Below are 20,471 nucleotides of genomic sequence, written 5' to 3'. Positions count from 1 at the left end.
CTATAGCATGATCACGAGTTGGAATTTCCATACTTTCTTTCATTATCAGTCAGTTCCCCATGTCCGCTCACTGCAACTTGGATCTCTCTTTTAGTGGCAGTAAATGAGCTCACCCAGTTGTCAGTGTTGCATGCTTTCCTCACCAGGTTTCTCTGCAGTTCCTCTCCAACACCTCCTCCTTTCATAAACGTCTCCACCATCTGTTTTGCTTGCTTTAACTCATACTCTTCTATGATGGGATCCAGGGCACCGAGGTAGCCCTCACATATTTTCCGTAGAGGAGGGACAGGTACCCTGGGAAGTCCCTTCTGGTGGTTCAAGTATCTGCCACGAACAAGAATCACTTGTACAGGCTTCAGAACCCCTCCATGAATCAGTTTGTGTACTTTATTTATTTTTTTGTTTGTGTTTTATTTTTTCTTCACACGTGCTTTATCAGTACTATCTGATTCCGTGTAATTATTAATGTACAAGTTGTTTTATTGCCTTCAGGAGGACTTTTACGTTGAAAGATATAAACGGAAGTTATGAGGTAGAAACGATTTCGTATGTGAAAACACGTCGTCATGTGCGGATGCTTGTGTTTAACTATGTTTTTATATTCCTGCACACGGGATTACACAGACTGTTGCATAAAGCATATTTCTTTCTTACGATATGAACCGGAAGTTCAGGTATTACTCCAGTATTGCCAACTTACCTAGTACCGGAAGTGCTCGTGTTGTGTTTATTGTCTCTTTCCTTTGTTAATGACAGCACACGGGATTTACATTTTTTATACGCCAACACTTTAAATGACAGCTAATATCAACGAAATACGGGAACAAGTGTGCTGTACGAAGATTAGTTTTTTGGCTGTACATCATTAACAAATACTTGTTTATCGAAATTAGTTTTGCGACGAGATATTAGTATCATTCATTTTCCCCGTGGTTCATCAACGCCACACGAGAAGAATTGTTTTTGTCATGTGACAGGAAGTATACGTGAAGTTCGACATTATTCGGAAGTGTGTTATTTACAATGTAGCGACACATAACTCTAACGCATTGAAATACGACAGTTACAGGTTGTTGTTTTTTTTATTTTGAGAAGCTCAGCAGTGTTGCCATCAGTTGCTTATTAGATTAGCGGGTTGTGAGCTCTGTAACATGCTAGATTTAGCATTTAGCATACTGGCTACCTTGCTATCACCCGTCACTACAGCCATCTCGACTTGGGTGCTCTCTTTTGACGAATAACGCTTGTCAATAAGTCCGCTTTCAGTTTCACTTTTTCCCTTATTTAGCTAGTGCCCCTTCCTTAATGCCGGAACATATTTGACTACCTTGGGTTGCTGTTGCTGTCCCGCTAAATGTTTCTAAAGTCCTGTCCTGAGTCCTCTGACATGACATGGCCACCCACTGATAGTGGCAATAGGCTGGTACTGACAAGAACTCAAGGATGGATCGATAAGGCAGCTGTCGTCTTTGGCGGTGAGTCAGTGGCACTGCTGTCCGTGAGAGTAACATTTGACCGATGTTTGTTGTAACACGCATATGATAGCTAACTGCCGACTTTCCAGTTGAGGAATTTCCAGTTAGTCCTTCTGTGCTAACACTGGATAAATCAAAACATTGCCGCTAATCCCATATATATGACTATGTCGTTGCTTCATTAATAGTAGCCGTTTCTGACGACACGTGATTGGATAGCTTTAGCCTGGTGCCTGCCGTGAGTATTTCGGTGATGAAACCAGCTGCAAAACCGCTGATTTGTGAGGATACCAGTTTGCAGAGAAGGTTATCACAGCCTGGCTGCTACATTTGGCTAAAGAACAGCAAGCCTACACCCCCAAAACCGCACCGCAGTTGCTTATAAATAAATATGTGTGATTACGAAACGAATTTCGGGTCTCTTAGTGGGGCACTGCACAAGTGACACGTTAAAGGGCATTTCATGGAAAACCTGTGTTAGTAAAGTGTTCAGCCACCACATGCTGATAGAGTAGCTTCAGTCCTTGGATCTTACAGGAGGGCTAAACATAATTGCTCCAACAGACACCATACTTTAATGTTTTAATGGTGGTGTTGGAGAGCATTTTCTGACCCCTCAGGCAAAAATCTCCCATAGTAGTGGTATGATGATTGTGAAGGTTATAGCATATGAATCACACAATTTTCATTCTCGTACAATTCAGTGTGTGCCCTATTGACCAAGTAGTTGAAATCCCACACGAAACCAGTCCCATTAAGACAAAATGTTTCATTTTAGAGTACAAGTGCTATCTCTGAACCACTACAGCTTGATTTCTTTAAGCTGTCATCTATCTGTATCTGACTTGTAGCAATTTACTAGAATTTTGTAGGAACATTATGCAAATGGTTAAAAGAAATTTGTTTGCTATGTTTATTAGACATTTAACGGCTCCCTCGTAAGACCTGCAATCAAGAGGGTCAATCTTTCATCATCACAATTTTCTCCCACCGCGGGTGGCTCTCATCACCCCCGAGCCATCAGGATGTTGGAGGGCCTTGTTGCCTGGGTGCTGAACACATACCTAGGAAAATATGTTAGCAACCTAAATACAGATCAACTTTCCATTGCTCTTCTGAAAGGTAATTACACATGCTGAAATTGTACAGGCGAGTAACTTCACTTCTTTCATATTTGCTTGTGTTTCTTCTTGTTGTCTTTGTCCATTTTCCTCTCACCCTAGTCTGTTGTACTAGATGGCTGCCACTCCACTTTAACCAGTTTATGAATATTAGTTCTAAGTAAAATTTATTTCAGGGGGATGAAGATTGGCACACCTCTGCTATGCCGGTGGACTAATAGTGGTTTGATCTGCTGCTGTTTTAATGATCTGCAGCTCAATGTTAACTGTGTGTGGTCAAAGGGAGTGTGCTTGGAAAATCATTTAAAGACAGTGTAAAAACTGTCAAGGTCAATCTGAATTCAGACACTTTTAAAGGAGTGTGCAGCAGCCCTAGTAAACATGGTGTTTATCTGTTTGTTGTTATTCCTCAGGTGCGGTGGAGTTAGAGAACCTCCCTCTGAGGAAGGATGCCCTTCGAGAGTTTGACTTACCATTCGAAGTCAAAGCAGGTGAAACACATTCACTGATATCTGCACATAGTGTAGAGACAACTACTTTGTTTAAACAGATCTGTATCTGTATGAATACACAGAACTACTAGTCACTTATTTGCTAAGTGAAATCACCAGCAGTCAACCAAGTAGTTTGTCAGACTGGCTACAGAATATTTTCAGAGTGCCTACATGTTTTCATAAAACAATTGATTTTGGGCATCAGTGTATCAAAAGAGGCAGTGGATATAATATATCTCTGTATCAATATTTCCTTCCACATTTATTTGGTACCAGAAGCCTTTTGTGTTGTGTTTGTAATCCAAGTAGTGTCATATAGAACTAAAGAAATGTAATCCTGATGCCATGCTCTATTGGCAATTGTTGCCATATTTTGAATTTGCCCTTTGTTAGGAAATTATTTTTAAAAAGTTGGAAAGTCAGTTCAGATCTTTATTATGCAAATGGCAGGTTTTTCACCCTTTTCAGTGGGATTTTCAAAAGCAGTACTCGACTTTTGGAGGTCTATAGTTATCTTTTGATAGCTTTCGATGCAGGGAACTGCTCTGGATTTTTTTTCTACAGTATCAGTCATTGATACTGTTTACCATAAATTCTTACCTAACATGCTTAAGGCTGTAGTGGATATCTTTGGCTCTGCATTAAATTATTTTTTTCCTATTTGTCTGATAGGACTTTCTCTGTTAGGTCAAACAAGTTTTTCTCTATCATTGCCTTTCTAACAGTGGGGTGTTATGCCGACCGTACCCTGCTACATACCTTCTGACCGGCCGGGAAGCCATCTAGCCCAGTCCAGCAGCAACATCTGCTGTCTGGGCCTGTGTGATACGCTTGTCACAATGAGGCAAGGATGGAATGGGTGAATTAGGCACTTCCAGTCCCAACCGATCTCTTTAACCAGGCTCACCAGAGAGGTGATTTAGCCTCTCTCCATTCTTTCAGGAGGTTGAGGTGATATATTTGTGTGGCACCCCCACTATCCAACCGTACCGTTGCATAGTGAACATCCCCTACTGGCTGTATGACAACAAAGGGCCATTGTCACTTGGCGAGTAACTTTGAGCTGAATGAAGGGAGCAATGAGTGAAAATTGTCTGCGCTGACATTCCTGAGCCTGGAGCGGATTTTCGTGAGATAACCTCACCAATGTGTGAAGTTCAGCTCTCAGGTCCAGAACGTATTGAATTTCGTTCTTAGCTGGGCTTGGACTTTTCTCCCAGTTTTTTTTAACCAGATCCAACACTCTGAGCGAACAGTAACTCAAAGGGAGAGTCTAACCAGGATTCTAATTGCGTTCATCCCTGTGAATGAACTTACAAAGCATGAACTTCAAGGTGTTATTCAGCTGCTCCACCAATGCCTCAGCAGATGGTAGACGCTGGTTCGAATAGACTTGATGCTTAGTAACTTGCGAAGCTCCTTTAACCCTCTGGGGACGACAGACACGCCAACAAATTGTTGTGGCTCTGTTGTGGCTTCTGCTATCTTTTATGGTGTGGTCTGCTGGGGCGGCAGCATCTCTGCTGGGGACAGGAAGAGACTGAACAGGGTGATCCGAAGGGCCAGCTCTGTTCTAGGATGCCCTCTGGACCCAGTGGAGGTGGTGAGTGACAGGAGAACGGCGGCTAAGCTGTCATCCCTGTTGGACAACATCTCCCACCCCATGCAGCAGACTGTGACAGCACTGAGCAGCTCCTTCAGTGGGAGACTGCGGCACCCACGGTGTGGGACGGAGAGATTTCGCAGGTCTTTCCTCCCCACTGCTGTCAGACTCCATAATAAAGACTTTAACTGATCAAGCACACACATCCATACATATGCAATAATACCAAGTGCAATAATCCTTTCTGTCATCGTTGTATTTTTACTCAGTTGTATATAGTATTTGTATTTGTATTCTATTTTTATCTTATTGTATATTTCTTTTATTTTATTCTACTGTATATAGTATTTTATTTTATTCTATTCTGTACAGTTGTGTACTGTATTTATTCTTATTGTATTCTAATTTTTGCCTCATAACTTTTGCACTGTCCACTTCCTGCTGTGACAAAACAAATTTCCCACGTGTGGGACTAATAAAGGTTATCTTATCTTATCTTATCTTATCTTATCTTATCTTATCTTATCTTATCTTAAATCCAAATCACATGACCGATTTAAGATGACATAGCATCAAAATGCAGCCCCGCTAAGTCTCTATTTTTCCAGTTTGCAGTTATTTCATGATTCAGGCTTTAAAGGGTGGCGGCAAAAAATATGACAAAGGATACCTTTTGGATTCAAAACTGCAGCAATTACTCTCTTCAGTTTCAAAGCATTACAGCATTTTGGTAAAAGAAGAGGTTGTACAACACAGTGTGAATAATTTTTGTTGCAACTGTTTTTGAAAGGTGTTGCTGCAGTCAAGTGGAATAAGCACAAATGCTGTAAGGAGTCTTTGGTGGGTTGTGGTTTCTGGCTCAGCTGGGGATGGTTGGAGCAGTGGGTTCAGCGGTGGTGTCAGGGGAGGCTAACCAGCATTGCTGGTCTCCATCGTCCAATCATGGCTTTCCGTTGGACCTTCTCAAATAGTGGGAAAAGCTGTGGTGAACAAAGTGCAACAAAATAAACTTCCACAGCACTGCAGTGCCTTATGTGTCAGGTTCTTTTTGTGTTACTGAGTGATTACTCAGTAGGGAGTTTAAAAGCCATTTCAAGCCTTGCAATGCATGATTAACAGACATGAATTTAAAAAGTACTTGTTCTGTTTCTTTTACTAGGCTTCATTGGAAAGATCACTCTCCAGATCCCTTTCTACCGGCCTCACAGTGACCCATGGGTCATCTCCATGTCCCAGCTCAACCTGATTGTTGGCCCTGCCCAGTTGCAGGAGTATGATAGGGAGAGGGACATAGACGAGGAGAGAGAACGCAAAAAACGCCTCCTCAAAGCTCTCGAGGACAAATTCAAAGTAAGTAGATCAAAAGTGTTTTGTTTTTTTCCCAGAAATGGTGGAAATAAAAAATAACAATGTAACAATAAGTTTGTCTTGCCATTTAATTGTCTGGTTACTAATGAACTTTGCCACACAGTGAAAACACCGTTGTAAATTGTAGATGCAGGCCACTGCATCAGTTCTCGCCTAAACAATTTAAGGTTATCTCACCTAACTATTATTTTTGATTGTGATAAAATTATTTTCTGTCTTATATCCAGACGAGCTCATGACATGACAAGTTGTCTGTTCGTCTGTCCATCCAGAAGTCACAGGAATCGCTTTTATCTCATACAGTGATTTTATGATGTCTGGCTTTTCTACTAAGCACAGTTATCTTTAATGTATTTTTCGTATGTCTTTGGCTCTTTCAGAATGAGTGTGAACAGACAGGAGAGTCGTACTGGTACTCTGTGACTGCCTCATTAGTCACCAGAATTGTGGAAAATATTGAGGTAAGACATGAGATACCAGTTGAGATTATATCAAAAACAAATAATAATATAAATAATTATTACAAACAGCCCAACGGATAAACAGAATTTGGTCCATTTTATGTTTTGCCCTCACAGTAGATCTCAGCGGTGGTTTTGTCTTCAGCAGTTAAAAATAAATAAATAACCTCCTCTCTTCCATGAAGCAGCTTTTAAAAGAAATCTTCCTGAAAAGTCTCTGAAAATAGAAACGTGCATGCGTGTGCAGTCAGCTTGTGATCTTTTTTGAACAAGGAGCAGGCAGTGACCAGAGGGTCATTTTGGCCTGTTGAGAACACCTGACATGTGAATGAATGGGTTACAAACTACACAGAATACACACATCAGGCACAATTCTCTCAGGGTCACATTTACTGCAGACTTTGAATTTCTTCATTTATGAACAACGACACAGCTGGTTTGCTTCATTAAAAAGTTATCTTAACTCTTTGGTACTAAGGTAGTTCTCATTGTCTGACCTTGAGTTACAGATTGAACTGTGACTAAATGATGTTTTTTTTATATGTCTAGCTGAAGATCCAAAATGTGCATCTACGATTTGAGGATGACTTTTCCAACCCAGAGAAGCACTTTTCCTTTGGTGTTTGCATCAAAAATATATGTGCTCAGAACCCTTCCAGGGAATTGGTAAGTGTTAGTTGATTTCATAAAATCCAATCATTTGTTATATTCATGAGAACAGATGATACAGTAGTCCATTTGTTTTCTGTTCTTCTTGTAAGACTAGTTATTGCTACATAAAGATTTTCTGATCAAAGCAGTTCAAAAACACTGTGTGCATCATTGTAAACAAGTTCTTCCATTGCATACTGATTTATGTATTGACATTTTCACTTTATAGCTTAGCCCAGACCTGTAAACTTATTGCATCTCATACTATTGCTACTCTCAGTTTGGACTGGCAGCCATCATGACATTTTGCGGTTACAAACAGCAGCTGTAGCAATGAATGAGAACTAAGGAAATTGAAAAGACAAGAAGGAAATTACCTGTGTTTGTCTGAAAACAAGAACAACAAAAAAACATTACCATAAGACGTTCTTCTCATCTTCCTACAGCACCATAACCAACTCACCCCAACCAGTCATGACAGATGGCTGCCTTTGTCTGAGCCTGGTTCTGGTGGAGGTTTCTTCCTGATAAAAGGAAGTTTCTCCTTCCCACTGTCACCAAGTGCTTTTTCATAGAAGGTTATCACCCCATAGTTGGGGTTTTCTCTGTATTATTGTAGGGTCTTTAGCTTATAGTGTAAACATATATATTTGTATTAGAAAGTTTAACTGATGTGGATTAATATGTCATCTATTCTTGTTCTGATCATTCTCAGCCTCTTTCATGAAATGGGCAGTCATTACACAGGGATGTTCCTGGTGACTAGTCTGAAACTAAGAAACACTAAGATATTACTGCATTATTATATATACTCAGTTACATCTGAGAACCGTTTAATGGAAAATGTCAAAAACTAATAACAAAGGCATTTTAAACTATTAAGGACATTCTTAATAATAAATCATGTTGGTGGCAACATTACACACAGCGTAATGTTGATAATGCACGACATGAGGTTTTGCACCGTTAAGTAGCAGACGAAAAACAATTAAAATAAACCAACATGTTACTATAAAAGATATCACTTGGTATTACTAAAATGTGATCAATTAAATTGCAACTGAAAAGAGTGGAGCATTATGCCGTGCATTATGATTCATGCGGTTTGAAAATTCATGACAACCACTTCCATGTAGGTTAAAATCTAAAATAATAAATCAATAAATCATCCAACTATTTTCTTCCGCTTATCTGAAGTCGGGCCGCATGGCAGCAGGAAAGCCCAGACATCTCTCTCGCCAACTCCTCTAGCTTATCCAGGGAAACGTCGAGCTATTCGCAGGCCGGCTGATAGATGTAATCTCTCCATCTTGTCCTGGGTCTACCCCTGGACCTCCTTCCGGTAGGCCATACCTGGCCGAAGCACCTTACCCGGGAGGTGACGGCCTTAGGTGTCTCATTTCGATCCAGGATGAGTAGTGGCTCTACTCTGAAACCCTGCTGAATGATTGAACTCCTAACCCACCTTTTGGAGAAAGTTAATTTCCGGGTATATCCGTGATCTCAGTCTGATAGGGTTAGCAAAAACAACAGGCCTAGATTAACAGATTTACGCCATTTTTCAACAACAGTGTGCCATCTCGTGGCAGATGTCTGCCTAATATTTAGGACAATAACTTACCGGCATTGGGCATCAATTCAAATTTGAACTATTAGATTAAAAGACTATTATGTCTGTTACCGATAGAGGTGGGAATCACCATACATCCCACGATACGATATTATCACAATACTTAACGCACGATACGATATTATTGCAATTTTTTAAAAATATTTTGCGATATTCAGATTCTGTACATAAAGGTAAACTTTATCAATATTCATTTTATCTGATATCAAAGTCTCGCACTCAGTCTTTCTCTCATTTCAGTCAGTTTTATTGTTGACAAACTGAACGGTTTGTATTACAGTCTAGTCCAACTTAACTGAATGCAACCATCTGGTACAATTATAGCTATTCTGAACTATGCAATTTATGAAAACTATGCAGCCCATTCAGCAACTGAAGAATTTGAAAGTAAATTAAAACAAAATATAATTTTACATTAAATAAAAAAGTTTTAAACGTAATTAAAATAAAACATGTCTTAAATTAAAATAAGTAAACAGTCATGTTTATTGCTGCCAAAAATAAGTTAAACACATTTGGACAGTGAAGGAATGTCAGGATTCTTGCTCAGAAAAAGGATCAACATGCTCTGAAGTCAGAGCACAAGAACCTTTTGTGTAACAAAATACCGATTTCTGCTGTCCCTGTATCGATACATTATTAGCAAACAAAATATCATGATACTACACAGTATCGATTTTTTCCCCCACCCCTAGTTACCGACCAGTGACAATACTGACAATTAGTCGGCTAGTCAACTAGACGTGCAGATGCCTAATCACAAGTCATCCTCCTTAATGCTGTGTTACATTAATGCAAAATTTCCCTTGAAAGCACTAAATACTGTTAACTATTTAAGTATTAAGTATTACTGATGAGCAGCAGAGTATCACAAAAAGAGATTCTGTGTGCCTATTCATTTTTTTCTGTGGAAAATTAGAAGCATTATCAAACACTTCCATTAAGAGCCATCAGTCTGTTAATCTGTCAGCTAACCCTGAGACATGCCCTAAAATGACATCAGTCAATCAGTCAGTTAATATCAGATGTGCATCACATTTACAAAAGAGGTTAGAGGGTAAACTGCTCCTTTTATTGATTAAGGACTTGGTTTGGTCTTTGGATTTGAGGTTAGTGGTGGTTTTCTTTTGCAGGTCCAGAAGCTCTTCAGACAAAAGCAGTTGGAGATCGAAGACTTCAGTGTCTACTGGGACACTGAGTGTGAAATGCTGGGAAAGCTGCCCATTAACCAGATCCAGGTCAGTCATAAGGTGAACTTGGTGGCAAATCACTGGAGTATTACAGCTCAGTTCTGAAGACCACCTGGATGGCTTGTCTTTAAAATTCAGTTCACTAAAACGCTGATAGAATGAACAACAATCTTCCAAAATACATTCACTCTTTTGCTGTTTTGATGATGATGAAACGTGTTTGGGTTGTATCAAATAACTATAATTTCCATAGCATTACAACACATTCAAAAGACGTTTATTCTGATGACCATAGTCCTCTAGGGACCCAGATGATGCCCACAGCATCACAGGTCCACCTGATTGTTATACTGTGAGGATCAAGGGTTCATGATTTTCTTTTACTTTGCCACCCCTCTTTTTATAGTCCACCAGTTAGAAATCCTCTTGGATTCTGATCTGTGATTATACAAAGATAGATCAAAAGTAAAATTTTCTCAAAAGAGATACCCCATATGAGTAGGCTAATTGTTTTTCTAACTAACAGGATGCTATGAGCCAGTGTATGCAAAGCCGTGAGCATCAGTACATCTTTGAGCCGGTGTGTGCCTCTGTGCTGCTCCGAAGAAACACCTCCAAGGAGCCTTTGAGGTCCCGACACACCCCACGAATCGAAGGCCAGGTTCAGCTGGAGTCTATGTCTTTACGCCTTTCACAGGTCTGTATGAAAACCTAATGCCCTCTTTTTTTAAACAGTGACAACTGTTTTCGTAAAATTATATATGTGAGGGTTTCATATCCCCAAGGAATAATTTGAGGATCTCCATAATCCCACAGTCATGCTGTGGGGATGTATGATTGAAGCAGTGTCTGCCCATAACTGGGGCTGAGATAACTGATGTAGGTAAACAACTGTACAGTGGGCTCCTGGGATGGATAAGATTTGCCCTAAAAGTTCCTGAAGGCTCTGGATGTTGTAGGGCTGTCCTGGCTGACACGTTTCTGCAACGTTGTCTTGAGCGATACCTCTGGATTGGCATACTGGGTAGGTGGTTCCCCTGTTTCAGAAGAGGGACCAGAGGATGTGCTCGAACTAAGGGGATCATCTAGAGCTACCCTTTGTCACTGATTTTTCATAGTTTTTATATACAGAAAATCTAGGCATGGCCAGGTAGTGACCTCCAGCTTTTAGCGGAGTGATTTGAGGCTGAGCTTGAAGTGGTGGAAATGAGAATCAGCACCTCTTAAGTCTGAAACCATGGCTCTCAGCTGGAAAAGGATCAAGGAAAAGTTAGAACCCCAGGTGAAGGAGGTATCGGGGTCTTGTTCGCTAGTGAAGAGAGAGCAAAGCGTGAGATTGACAGATGGATTGGGGCTGTACAGATCTGTTCTGGTGAGGAAACAGCTGAGCATAAAAGAGCTGAGCTACTGGTCAATCTGCATTCCTCACCTGTGGCGCCAAGCTATGAGTAGTGACCAATGAGATCATGGATACAAGCGGCAGAAATGAGTTTCTGGGTAGCTGGGTTCTTCCTTAGACAAGAGCCGCTGCTCCTTCACCTCGAAATGAGCCAGTTGAGGTAGTTCAGGGGGGGTCTGACTAGGATACCTACTAGACGGCTCCTAGGTGTCCTACAGGGAGGAGGCCCCAGGGCAGACCCAGGACTCACTGGAGAGAATGCATTTCTTGGCTGGCTTGGGTACGTCTCAGTGTCCCACTGGATGAGCTGGAAGAGGTGGACTAGGTGAGGGAAGTCTGGGCTTCTCTGCTCAGGCTACTTGCCCCACAATCTGACCCCTGATCACCAGTAGAAAATGGATGTATGGATTTTCCATTGAAGCATTCCTTGTATCCTTAGGAACTGAACCTAATCTAGAGCTTTCACAGACCAAGGCTAGAATTTTGGATGATGTTTGTTGTCTGTGTGTCTTGCCTCTTAGGTGCAGTACCAGCAGATCATGGCCTTCCTTAAAGAGCTGGATCGCAGGGAAAGGGAGATGTTTTACAGAAAGTGGAGACCAAAAGTACCTATTTCAGGAAAGTAAGTTCACACTTAAAGGTACAGTGTGGAAGATCTCACTGCTGGATGTCAGTAGATTGCAGACTGCAGTCAACTGAATTCCGTTTTCTTACCTCTCTTGATTGAACTCCATAACACTAGCGACTGTAACCAAAGACATTTTAGCTTTTGAGTTATAAACTATTACTTTCTCTTAAAAAGTTGATATTTGCGAATAGGAAATCAGGAGGTGAAATTAGTTTTTTATGACAAAAACATGAACCTTTGTAATCGGATTACTTTATCCCTATGCTGGTCACGTTGTCCCTTTCTTTCATGTTTTGCTTCTTTGGTGAAGGACACTTTGTTCGATGATAAAACATAGATGTGATTCTTGATAGCTTGATTTGAAGGTATATCTTGAAGGTGTACACTCAAATCAAATTTGCCCCCACAGCACACAAATGCCTACAAGTTCTTTTCTCCACCTGTGGTTTACTGTGTATCTGCCTGGCCCGTAGCTACATGCAGACACACAAACACACCAAACTTCCAGCCTCTGATCCAGCATCCACTCTGCTCCGCCTCAGTCTGCAGCTGCCTCTCCTCAGCTCTGCTGCTCAGACCTGAAACTATTTGGGTGGCTGTAGCTCAGGTGGCAGAGCAGGTCAGCCACTAATCAGAAGGTCGGTGGTTCGATCCCAGGCTGCCTCCTGGCTGCATGCCAAATATCCTTGGGCAAGATACTAACCCCATGTTTGCCTACTGGTGGTGGTCAGAGGGCCCGGTGGCGCCAGTGTCCGGCAGCCTCGCCTCTGTCAGTGCGCCCCAGGGCAGCTGTGGCTACAATGTAGCTTGCCATCGCCAGTGTGTGAATGTGTGTGTGAATGACTGAATGTAGTGTGAAGCGCTTTGGGGTCCTCAGGGACTAGAAAAGCACTATACAAATGCAGGCCATTTACCATTTGGCCATGGAATTTCCTCTTTATTTCCTCGGATTAGTTTTCCACACTCTAAAGTCTCTCCTGAGTTCAGCTACCGTAACCCCGCTGCTCAGAACAGTCAGTAACCCAAGTGTTCAGTCACATTCTCCCCGCTCTGCTACGGGTCAAAATAATGTCTGTTTTTTCCTTTACCAGTAGACTTGATAACATGCTGTACTGTATTTTAATACTCGGGTTGTTGTTTAATAAACCTTTGAAATCATGCAGCTGCCGACAGTGGTGGATGTTTGCCATCCAAGCCAACCTGAGTGACATAAACGAGCAACGGCGGCGAGGCAGTTGGGACTTTGCCCTGCAGCGCGCCCGGGACTCCCTAACCTACACCAGCCTCTACTTCAGAAGACTCAAAGGAGTTCCACTGAGTCCTCAGGAAGAGGTACTTCAGTAAGAGAAAGACAAGATGAATAATAAGCATTCAGTATAACATGTTGCTAATATGAAAAGAAAAAATCTATTACTAATAAAAACTGCCAAAAGTACACAGTGTTGAGTATTTTTGAATGATGGCTAGATCCCTTAACAGATACTCCTGTTGCCCACATCTGTACCATTTTCTATAGATAAGAAAGATATTTTTGTATACAATCCTGCTTAGCTGAACAGTGATGGCATGAAAAGTGTGTGAAATTGTTGGATTTGTTTCCAGCTAAAACACATTAACCTCATTATCTTCTTAGATTCACTCTTGTTGTCTGTCCAAGTGCATGGATAGGAAGGCAGTTAATTTGTACTCTACTGATCTTTCAAGATTATATTCTTCTGAGAACATTTCCCTGGACTTTTTCATCTAGAGTGAGCTGGAGCGGGTTGAGGAGGAGCAGACTTTTGAAGAGCTGCAGCTTCTCAGAGAAGTTGTCCATGAGTGGTTTCGAAAGCAGGAAGTAATCGCAGAGGTATTCTCAGGTTTTATTCATTTTAAACAAAAAACACATTATTGTGTCATTTCCCAGCCTTACGTAAATGCCTTTCAGATATTGTGTTGTCATTAATCACCCCCACCCTTAAACTAGTCAGCCTACAAGAAATGCAGCCATCACTCCTCAGACGGTCATTGATCGTTGTGAACGTTCCAGTCATCTTATTTCCGTGTCACCTCTGTCAGAATGCACGTGAGCCCAGCAGTGAGCCCCAGACGTGTTCATCTACAACATCTGTTCCAAAGAGCGGGAGTTCAGGAATGATCCAGTACCTACAATCGTGGTTCCCAGGCTGGGGGGGCTGGTATGGAGAGTCCCAGGATCCAGATAGGCCACAAGAACTCCTGCAAAGTCCATCCTCTTGGAATATTCTTGGTGAGCTAGGCGATCGTGGTACCTTTGACAAATGCCAGCTGCGAACAGTTTTACATCTATTTTTCATCTGTTTGTAAACTCTAGTTGTGGTAGTGCACACATGTCTTGTGAAACAATCTTCTGTTTAAAATAATGTAAACGTTTAATATTTTTCCAGCAGAAACAGAAGACTTGTTCGACCCCTTGGAGGACTCTCACACTTTGAACACTTTCACCAGGCGAGATCATCTGTTTGGCCGGTTGGAGTTCTTACTGGAGAAAGGTGGAGTCACCCTCTTCCACCAGGACAAGTGCGGAGACACGCTACATGAGAGTGGAGTCATACAGCTGGAATTCTCTGGTATATCAAAGCAGGAATTGTGTCTTTTAAATGTCTAAACTCAAGCATCTCAAGTGAAAAACCAGAGTATTTGCACGTCTAATCTGCTGTGTGTGGAAGAGTTGGATTGAGGAGGCCGTGCTTTGGTTAGATTTATTAGAGAACCATTAATACTCTCTCAATGATGGTAATTTTTCAACTTCTTCCACTCGGGCAGTTAATCAACCCTAAATGGACCCAGCAGCTCTGATAAACTGTAACATGTTTGTTCACTTGTTTTGTGGCTTCATTCACCTGCAGGATGCAGGATGGAAACATAGTTGAATACAGTCTGCATTGAATATCAAGAGAGGGGGGTACCCTGGGTGAACAAATTCAAGTCCCCCTAAAATATTTTAGTTGAGATGGATGATCTCACGTAAAACATTAATGTCCTAGCCTTACAGATAAGGACCTGTTAGAGACATAAGAAACCAGCCAGTTAAGAGTCACATGACTGATGCCATCAAAGTCTTTGTTCCAACAAGTGACTGATGTTCACAATCTAGCTGTAGTTTAATCTACCTACAGCTGTTTTTCCCATAGACTGATGGGAAAATGTAATAAACTCAAAACCTGTGCACGTCTGTTAAAATCCAAATGACTGTAACTGTTTCCACAGGGGTGAAAGTGATGGTGGAGTCTCTCCCTCGCTCAGAGTCCTCCTTATTGTCTGTAAAGCTGGGAAGTTTGTTCCTTCGAGACTTGACCACTCAGGGCACCATCTTTCCTGTCCTGGTGTCGCCCAAAACGGTAAGCAGTGATGGCAGAGCAGGGAGTTCATCACATAAAAATATTGAAAAAGTGGATTGCAGTTCCTCAAACACACAGTTAATTATATTTTGCTGTTACATGTTATAGGGGAACGTTGTTGTTGTAGCTAACCAGTCATCGAGCCAGTCCAGCACTACTTCTGGTAAGATTTTTGTTTTGTGTTAATGTTAATGACCAATTACAGTTATGAAGTAAAGTTTTATGGAAACGGAATAAAATAATTGGTTCGCTGAGCTTGTGGCCATGCTGTATGTGGGTGAGTATTAAATTGTGCACAAATGGTTGGGGGAAGTTTTTAAATTCAGTGTGTCGATATTTGTGTCCTGCCAGTGGATTAATTTAGACCATCTCATAATTTAGTCCGGAAAAATAGTTTGCTGCTTTTATTAAAAAAGCCCTTTGTAAAGGTAGAACGTCTTACTTTTCATCACTAATTGAAGAAAATAAAAGCAACACTAGGTTCCTCTTCAGCACTGTAGCCAGGTTGACAAAAGGTCAAAGCTCTGTTGTGCCAAGCATTCCTTTAACCTTAACTAGTAATGACTTCATGAACTTCGTCAGTCTTTTGCAGTCTTCTTCCTAGAAGTCCTACTATTAATTAATGTTTCAATCTTAAATATGATCAACCTATTTCGATTAATCCGCTGTGTACCAAATGTACCAAAGATCTTCAAGCTGGCAGTATTTAAACTGTTACTAAAAAACCCATCACTTGACCCTTCTCTCTTAGCTAATTACATTCCAATCTCCAACCTTCCCGATCATCTGCAGAGGAAAGGTTTATTTGAGTTTCAGTCAGGTTTCAGTACAGAATGTGGTCTCTGGGTGTGGATTCATCGTTGTGCTTATTAGAGCATACTGTAGGTATTACAGGAACTGTGCTATAGTGGTTTGAATCATATATGTCTTCTACTTTGATAAAGTGTATAGTTAGAACTGGATCAAGTGACCCTGAACCCCCTCTTAGTTACACTGCAATAGGTCTAGGATGATGGATTGATTGATGATATTTATCCCGAGGGAAATGCTGAGGGATTCCCACAATGCATTGAGTGTTTCTTCTTCATTCACCTTTTTCACTCACTGTGTTTATACACCACTCTGCATTAATTATTATTAATCTCTGGCTCTCTTCCAGAGTGTGTCTTTGTCCTGTCATTCATTGCCCCAACCGATCATGGCAGATGGCTGCCCCTCCCCGAGGCTGGTTCTGGAGGTTTCTTCCTGTTAAAAGGGAGATTTTCCTTCTCACTGTAACCAAAGCATTTGGTTGTATTAATTTAACTAATCTCTTTAAATTACACTATTAAGCACCTCAAGGCGGCTGTTGTTTTGATTTGATTTGGTGCCATATAAATAAAATTGAACTGAATTGAATGTCGTCTGTGAGATGGTTATGAGTAACTTCTTCTCCAAAGAGCAAAATTTTGTTTGTGGATAAATTCATAAAGCTGTTGCTATTTAAGGTTGCTAGTTAAGATTTAAAGGATTGATTGGTTCAACAGAGCTCTTATTTTTTTGTGAGCATGGCAACCGTGCAGAGAGAAACCTAGGGTTGTTCTCCTTTACACAGTATCCAGAGTCATATGCAGTGAAGATGTAAAGCTGAGATAATCAGCCTACATGTGAGAGCAGAGTTCAGGTTGCTGTTCTGTTCTGTGTTGGCTCATGGCAGTGAAGAAAATAACAGTAGAGGAATTGTATTCTTAAACTTAGTTGCAGCACTTTCAGAAAGACACCTGCTGTGATGAAACTTATCACCCACTGCTGTGTAATGGAATTGTGCTTTTATTGCATACTACCAGATTTGAGTGACTATTTCCTTTTTTAACATAACGCACTTGAGAACACTTTGTTTGTTATGTTTCTGTCAGGATGCAATGTGGAATGCGTTTCATGCCCAGTGTTTGAGATGATTTACGAGCGTAACCCTGTGAGGTGCAAGTTTGAGAGAAGACTGGAAGTAAACACTAGTCCACTGAACATAATCTACAACCCACAAGCAATAAAAGAAGTGATTGAATTCTTTTATAAGGGAAGAATTCACACCTCGGGTAAGTATATTTAAAGTGGATTTTATACCTTGCTGGTTTTCCTCTGTAGCATGTTTTGCAAGCACTGAGACCAGAAATGTGTTCTGCGTGAGTGGTCATGTGATATGCAATTACAAGCAGAGTTGACTGAATTGAGACTGTTTAAAAACAGTTTACTGTTTAAATAAATGTCTTTCAAACCCAGGTTTTGGGTATCAGTCAGAACTGGAGCTGAGAGTGGCAGAAGCTGCAAGGAGGCAGTACAACAAGCTGAAAATGCAGACCAAGGCAGAAATCCGACAAACCATCGATCAGCTGCTTGTGGGAGAGTTCATTGTAAGAAACATACTCTGAATTCAATTATATTTTTCAGTCAATTCAGTTTATAGTGTCAAATCACAACAACAATTGCCTCATGTTGCTCATGGTGGTATGAAAAAGTTAAATCACCATTAAATCTTACTCCTGTCTGATTCGTAGGAGAACAGTAAGCGCTGGACAATGAAATTGGACATCTCTGCACCCCAGGTGATTTTTCCTGATGACTTCCAGTCAGGAGACCCAATGCTTGTTGTTGTTGATTTAGGCAGGATTCTACTGACAAACTCTCAAGGTAAATTAGCCATTTCACTAATATGCCTCAGTGTCTTTGTTATTTTTCCCACTGTTAAGAGTGATATCTGACTTACCCCTGCTATTGTATCCATTGTTTTTCAAGATGACAATAAGTCCAACTCAGTGGCTACTCAGCCAGAAAGAGAAAACATAAGTGATGATGAGTACCAGACTCCTCTTGCAACCCCACCAGAATCTCCCCCACCTGAACTCGATGTGCCTTTGAAAGCACAGGTGAAATACCCTGAGTTTACAAGCTTCAGGTCTCTGGAAGGTACTCAGGCCTACAGACAAAAGCTTTATGAAAAATATTCCTTGTCCTTTAAAGACCTCCAGATAATGGTTGGTCGCTATAAAGACAACTGGAAGCATCTTCAGGAGAGTGAGGTAGGGCCTACACACGTGGTGGAGAAATTCAATGTGCTCTTGCAGCTTGAGCAGAGACTGCGCTACACATCTGACCCCCAGCTCCCCGGTGCTGTGCTGTCAGGAACCCTACCAGACCTCAAGATCCATATGAACCTTGAGAAGATGACTGCTCTCAGGAGTTGTCTGGCTAGACTAAACAGTCCAGCTGTAAATGAAGGAAACAAAGGCCAAGAGAAGAGTCAGACTGTCAGACCTTCTGATCCTCTTACCCTCCGCCATGAAAAGATATTTCAAAGAGAAGAGAGCTCATGGAAGCTGCAGGGTTCAGCCAAAAATCTTACTCAGAGCGTGATGACATTGGAGCAGCATACACGTGAAGTCTTGGTGGAATCCCGTCTACTGTTAGCTGAATTCAACATTAACTACATGCAGCTTGGTGTAGAGAGTGATGGGCGGTACATATCTGTTCTTAAAGTGTTTGGCACAAATGCTCATTTTGTCAAGCGACCATATGATGCAGAAGTTGCTCTAACTGTCCATGGTCTTCTGCTGGTGGACACCCTACAAACTTACGGCTCAGACTTTGACCTCCTTGTTGCTTCTCATAAGCATCTCAGTTTTGACATACCCACAGGCAGCCTAAAAGAAAGCCAGCCATCGTCTCCTGTTTCAGCTAATGGCAGTTCTCCTCCACATCAGCAAAGCTATACTGAGCAGTCTTCTCACCTGCCCTCAGATGGACTCTCCCCCTTCAGTTCCTTTTTCAAAGACCAAGAAGCCCTGATTAAGCTTGAGTACCAGTTTGTCAGCTCAGACTGCCCCTCCATGAATTTGGAAAGCTCCCTTCAGGTTACAAGCATGCAGGTTAATAACCTGGATATCATTCTCAACCCTGAGACTATGGTAGAACTGCTCAAGTTCCTACAGAAGTCTTTCCCCAAAGAAGAAGGCACCTGGACGTCACCAGTGCAACACGATAAAGCACAACAACATACAGAACAGGACTGTGGTGAGGAACAAGATGGGATATATCAGTCCACCTATGACCAGAACAAAGAACTGACTGTGGAGATCCATCGCCTCAACCTGCTTCTCCTCCGTACAGAGTCTACCAGCACTGTTTTAGGTACTGAGAAGAAGGGTTTGAAGATTGCCACTGCCAGCATTACTGGTACCAAGGTCAATGTGTCCATGGGTAGCCGGTTGGACATTAATGGTTCACTTGGATGCATGCAGCTGGTGGACCTAACCCAGGAGGGAGGCCGAAGCCAGTTTGTGGTCAGCATCGGTAGTGTTGAAGACTGCTCCCCAAGTCTTGATGGATTAACATTCCTTCCCAATACAGGAGAACGTTCTCCTGCAGAAGCTTTGAATTTCCGCCTTATGGAGAAATCCCAAGGAGAGTGTTCTTTGAAACTTCAAATGGCATCATTGCACTACAACCACTCAGCTAAGTTCTTAAAGGAACTCAGTCTGTCAGCCAATGAAGTAGAAGACAATTTCCGCTCCATGTTGAAAAGAGCTGCCACGAAAGTGTCAACAGTTTTAGCTAACAAAACAGCAGAGTATAGTGGGATGGTGTCACTCTTTGAGACGCCGTCACGGAAAATGCGATCTTTGAGTCAGAGCTGGGCCTATCCGTTTGAGGATGAAGAGGACGTTCCCATGGAGGAACCTGAATCCACTTTAGATACATTCTTAGTAAAACTGACCCTCAACATTAGCATTGAATCACCAGTTGTGTCCATTCCCCGTAAACCTGGTCACCCAGAACTCTTGGTTGGTCACCTGGGAAGCATAACAATCCAGAATTTTGTTGCTGGGCAAGACTCAGAAAAAGAAAGGTTGCAGGTGTTGGTGAAGGACATTTGCCTCTATTCACTCAACATGAGTAATTTAGTTGTGAAGAGGCTAGGCAAGGGGGTTAATGCTGGCAGCGTGTCACCAACTCGCAACAGGAGCAACACTCAGGATGGACCACAGTTCACACGTCATGACTTCTTTGAATCCTTAAATGATGGAAAAGGTGAGCACGCTTAAAATTTCTAGGATAG

General features: G+C 41.6%; 1 protein-coding gene across 3 annotated transcripts in view; it reads left to right on the top strand.

Moving 5' to 3' along the window:
* The first annotated feature begins 668 nt into the window (after window positions 1-668).
* Window positions 669-20,471, top strand: part of vps13d (vacuolar protein sorting 13 homolog D) — a 76,789-nt gene continuing 56,986 nt past the window's right edge. For 2 of the 3 annotated variants that reach the window (XM_026154743.1, XM_026154741.1), the window contains exons 1-19: window positions 669-1,475; window positions 2,396-2,597; window positions 3,010-3,087; window positions 5,853-6,043; window positions 6,442-6,522; window positions 7,072-7,188; window positions 9,937-10,041; window positions 10,520-10,690; window positions 11,914-12,014; window positions 13,184-13,352; window positions 13,768-13,869; window positions 14,079-14,268; window positions 14,426-14,608; window positions 15,249-15,379; window positions 15,488-15,542; window positions 17,275-17,454; window positions 17,639-17,769; window positions 17,914-18,046; window positions 18,152-20,443. In XM_026154743.1, coding sequence (XP_026010528.1) covers window positions 2,501-2,597; window positions 3,010-3,087; window positions 5,853-6,043; window positions 6,442-6,522; window positions 7,072-7,188; window positions 9,937-10,041; window positions 10,520-10,690; window positions 11,914-12,014; window positions 13,184-13,352; window positions 13,768-13,869; window positions 14,079-14,268; window positions 14,426-14,608; window positions 15,249-15,379; window positions 15,488-15,542; window positions 17,275-17,454; window positions 17,639-17,769; window positions 17,914-18,046; window positions 18,152-20,443 — 4,507 coding nt within the window. In that variant the 5' untranslated portion in view covers window positions 669-1,475; window positions 2,396-2,500. The remainder of the gene's footprint in view (window positions 1,476-2,395; window positions 2,598-3,009; window positions 3,088-5,852; window positions 6,044-6,441; window positions 6,523-7,071; window positions 7,189-9,936; window positions 10,042-10,519; window positions 10,691-11,913; window positions 12,015-13,183; window positions 13,353-13,767; window positions 13,870-14,078; window positions 14,269-14,425; window positions 14,609-15,248; window positions 15,380-15,487; window positions 15,543-17,274; window positions 17,455-17,638; window positions 17,770-17,913; window positions 18,047-18,151; window positions 20,444-20,471) is intronic. The other variant, XM_026154742.1, reaches the window with a different exon arrangement.

Source organism: Astatotilapia calliptera, chromosome 20 (genome assembly GCF_900246225.1).
Source record: "Astatotilapia calliptera chromosome 20, fAstCal1.2, whole genome shotgun sequence".
Taxonomy (NCBI): Eukaryota; Metazoa; Chordata; class Actinopteri; order Cichliformes; family Cichlidae; genus Astatotilapia; species Astatotilapia calliptera.
Note: the sequence above shows the minus strand (reverse complement) of the source record. Positions and strands in the feature narration are given on the sequence as shown.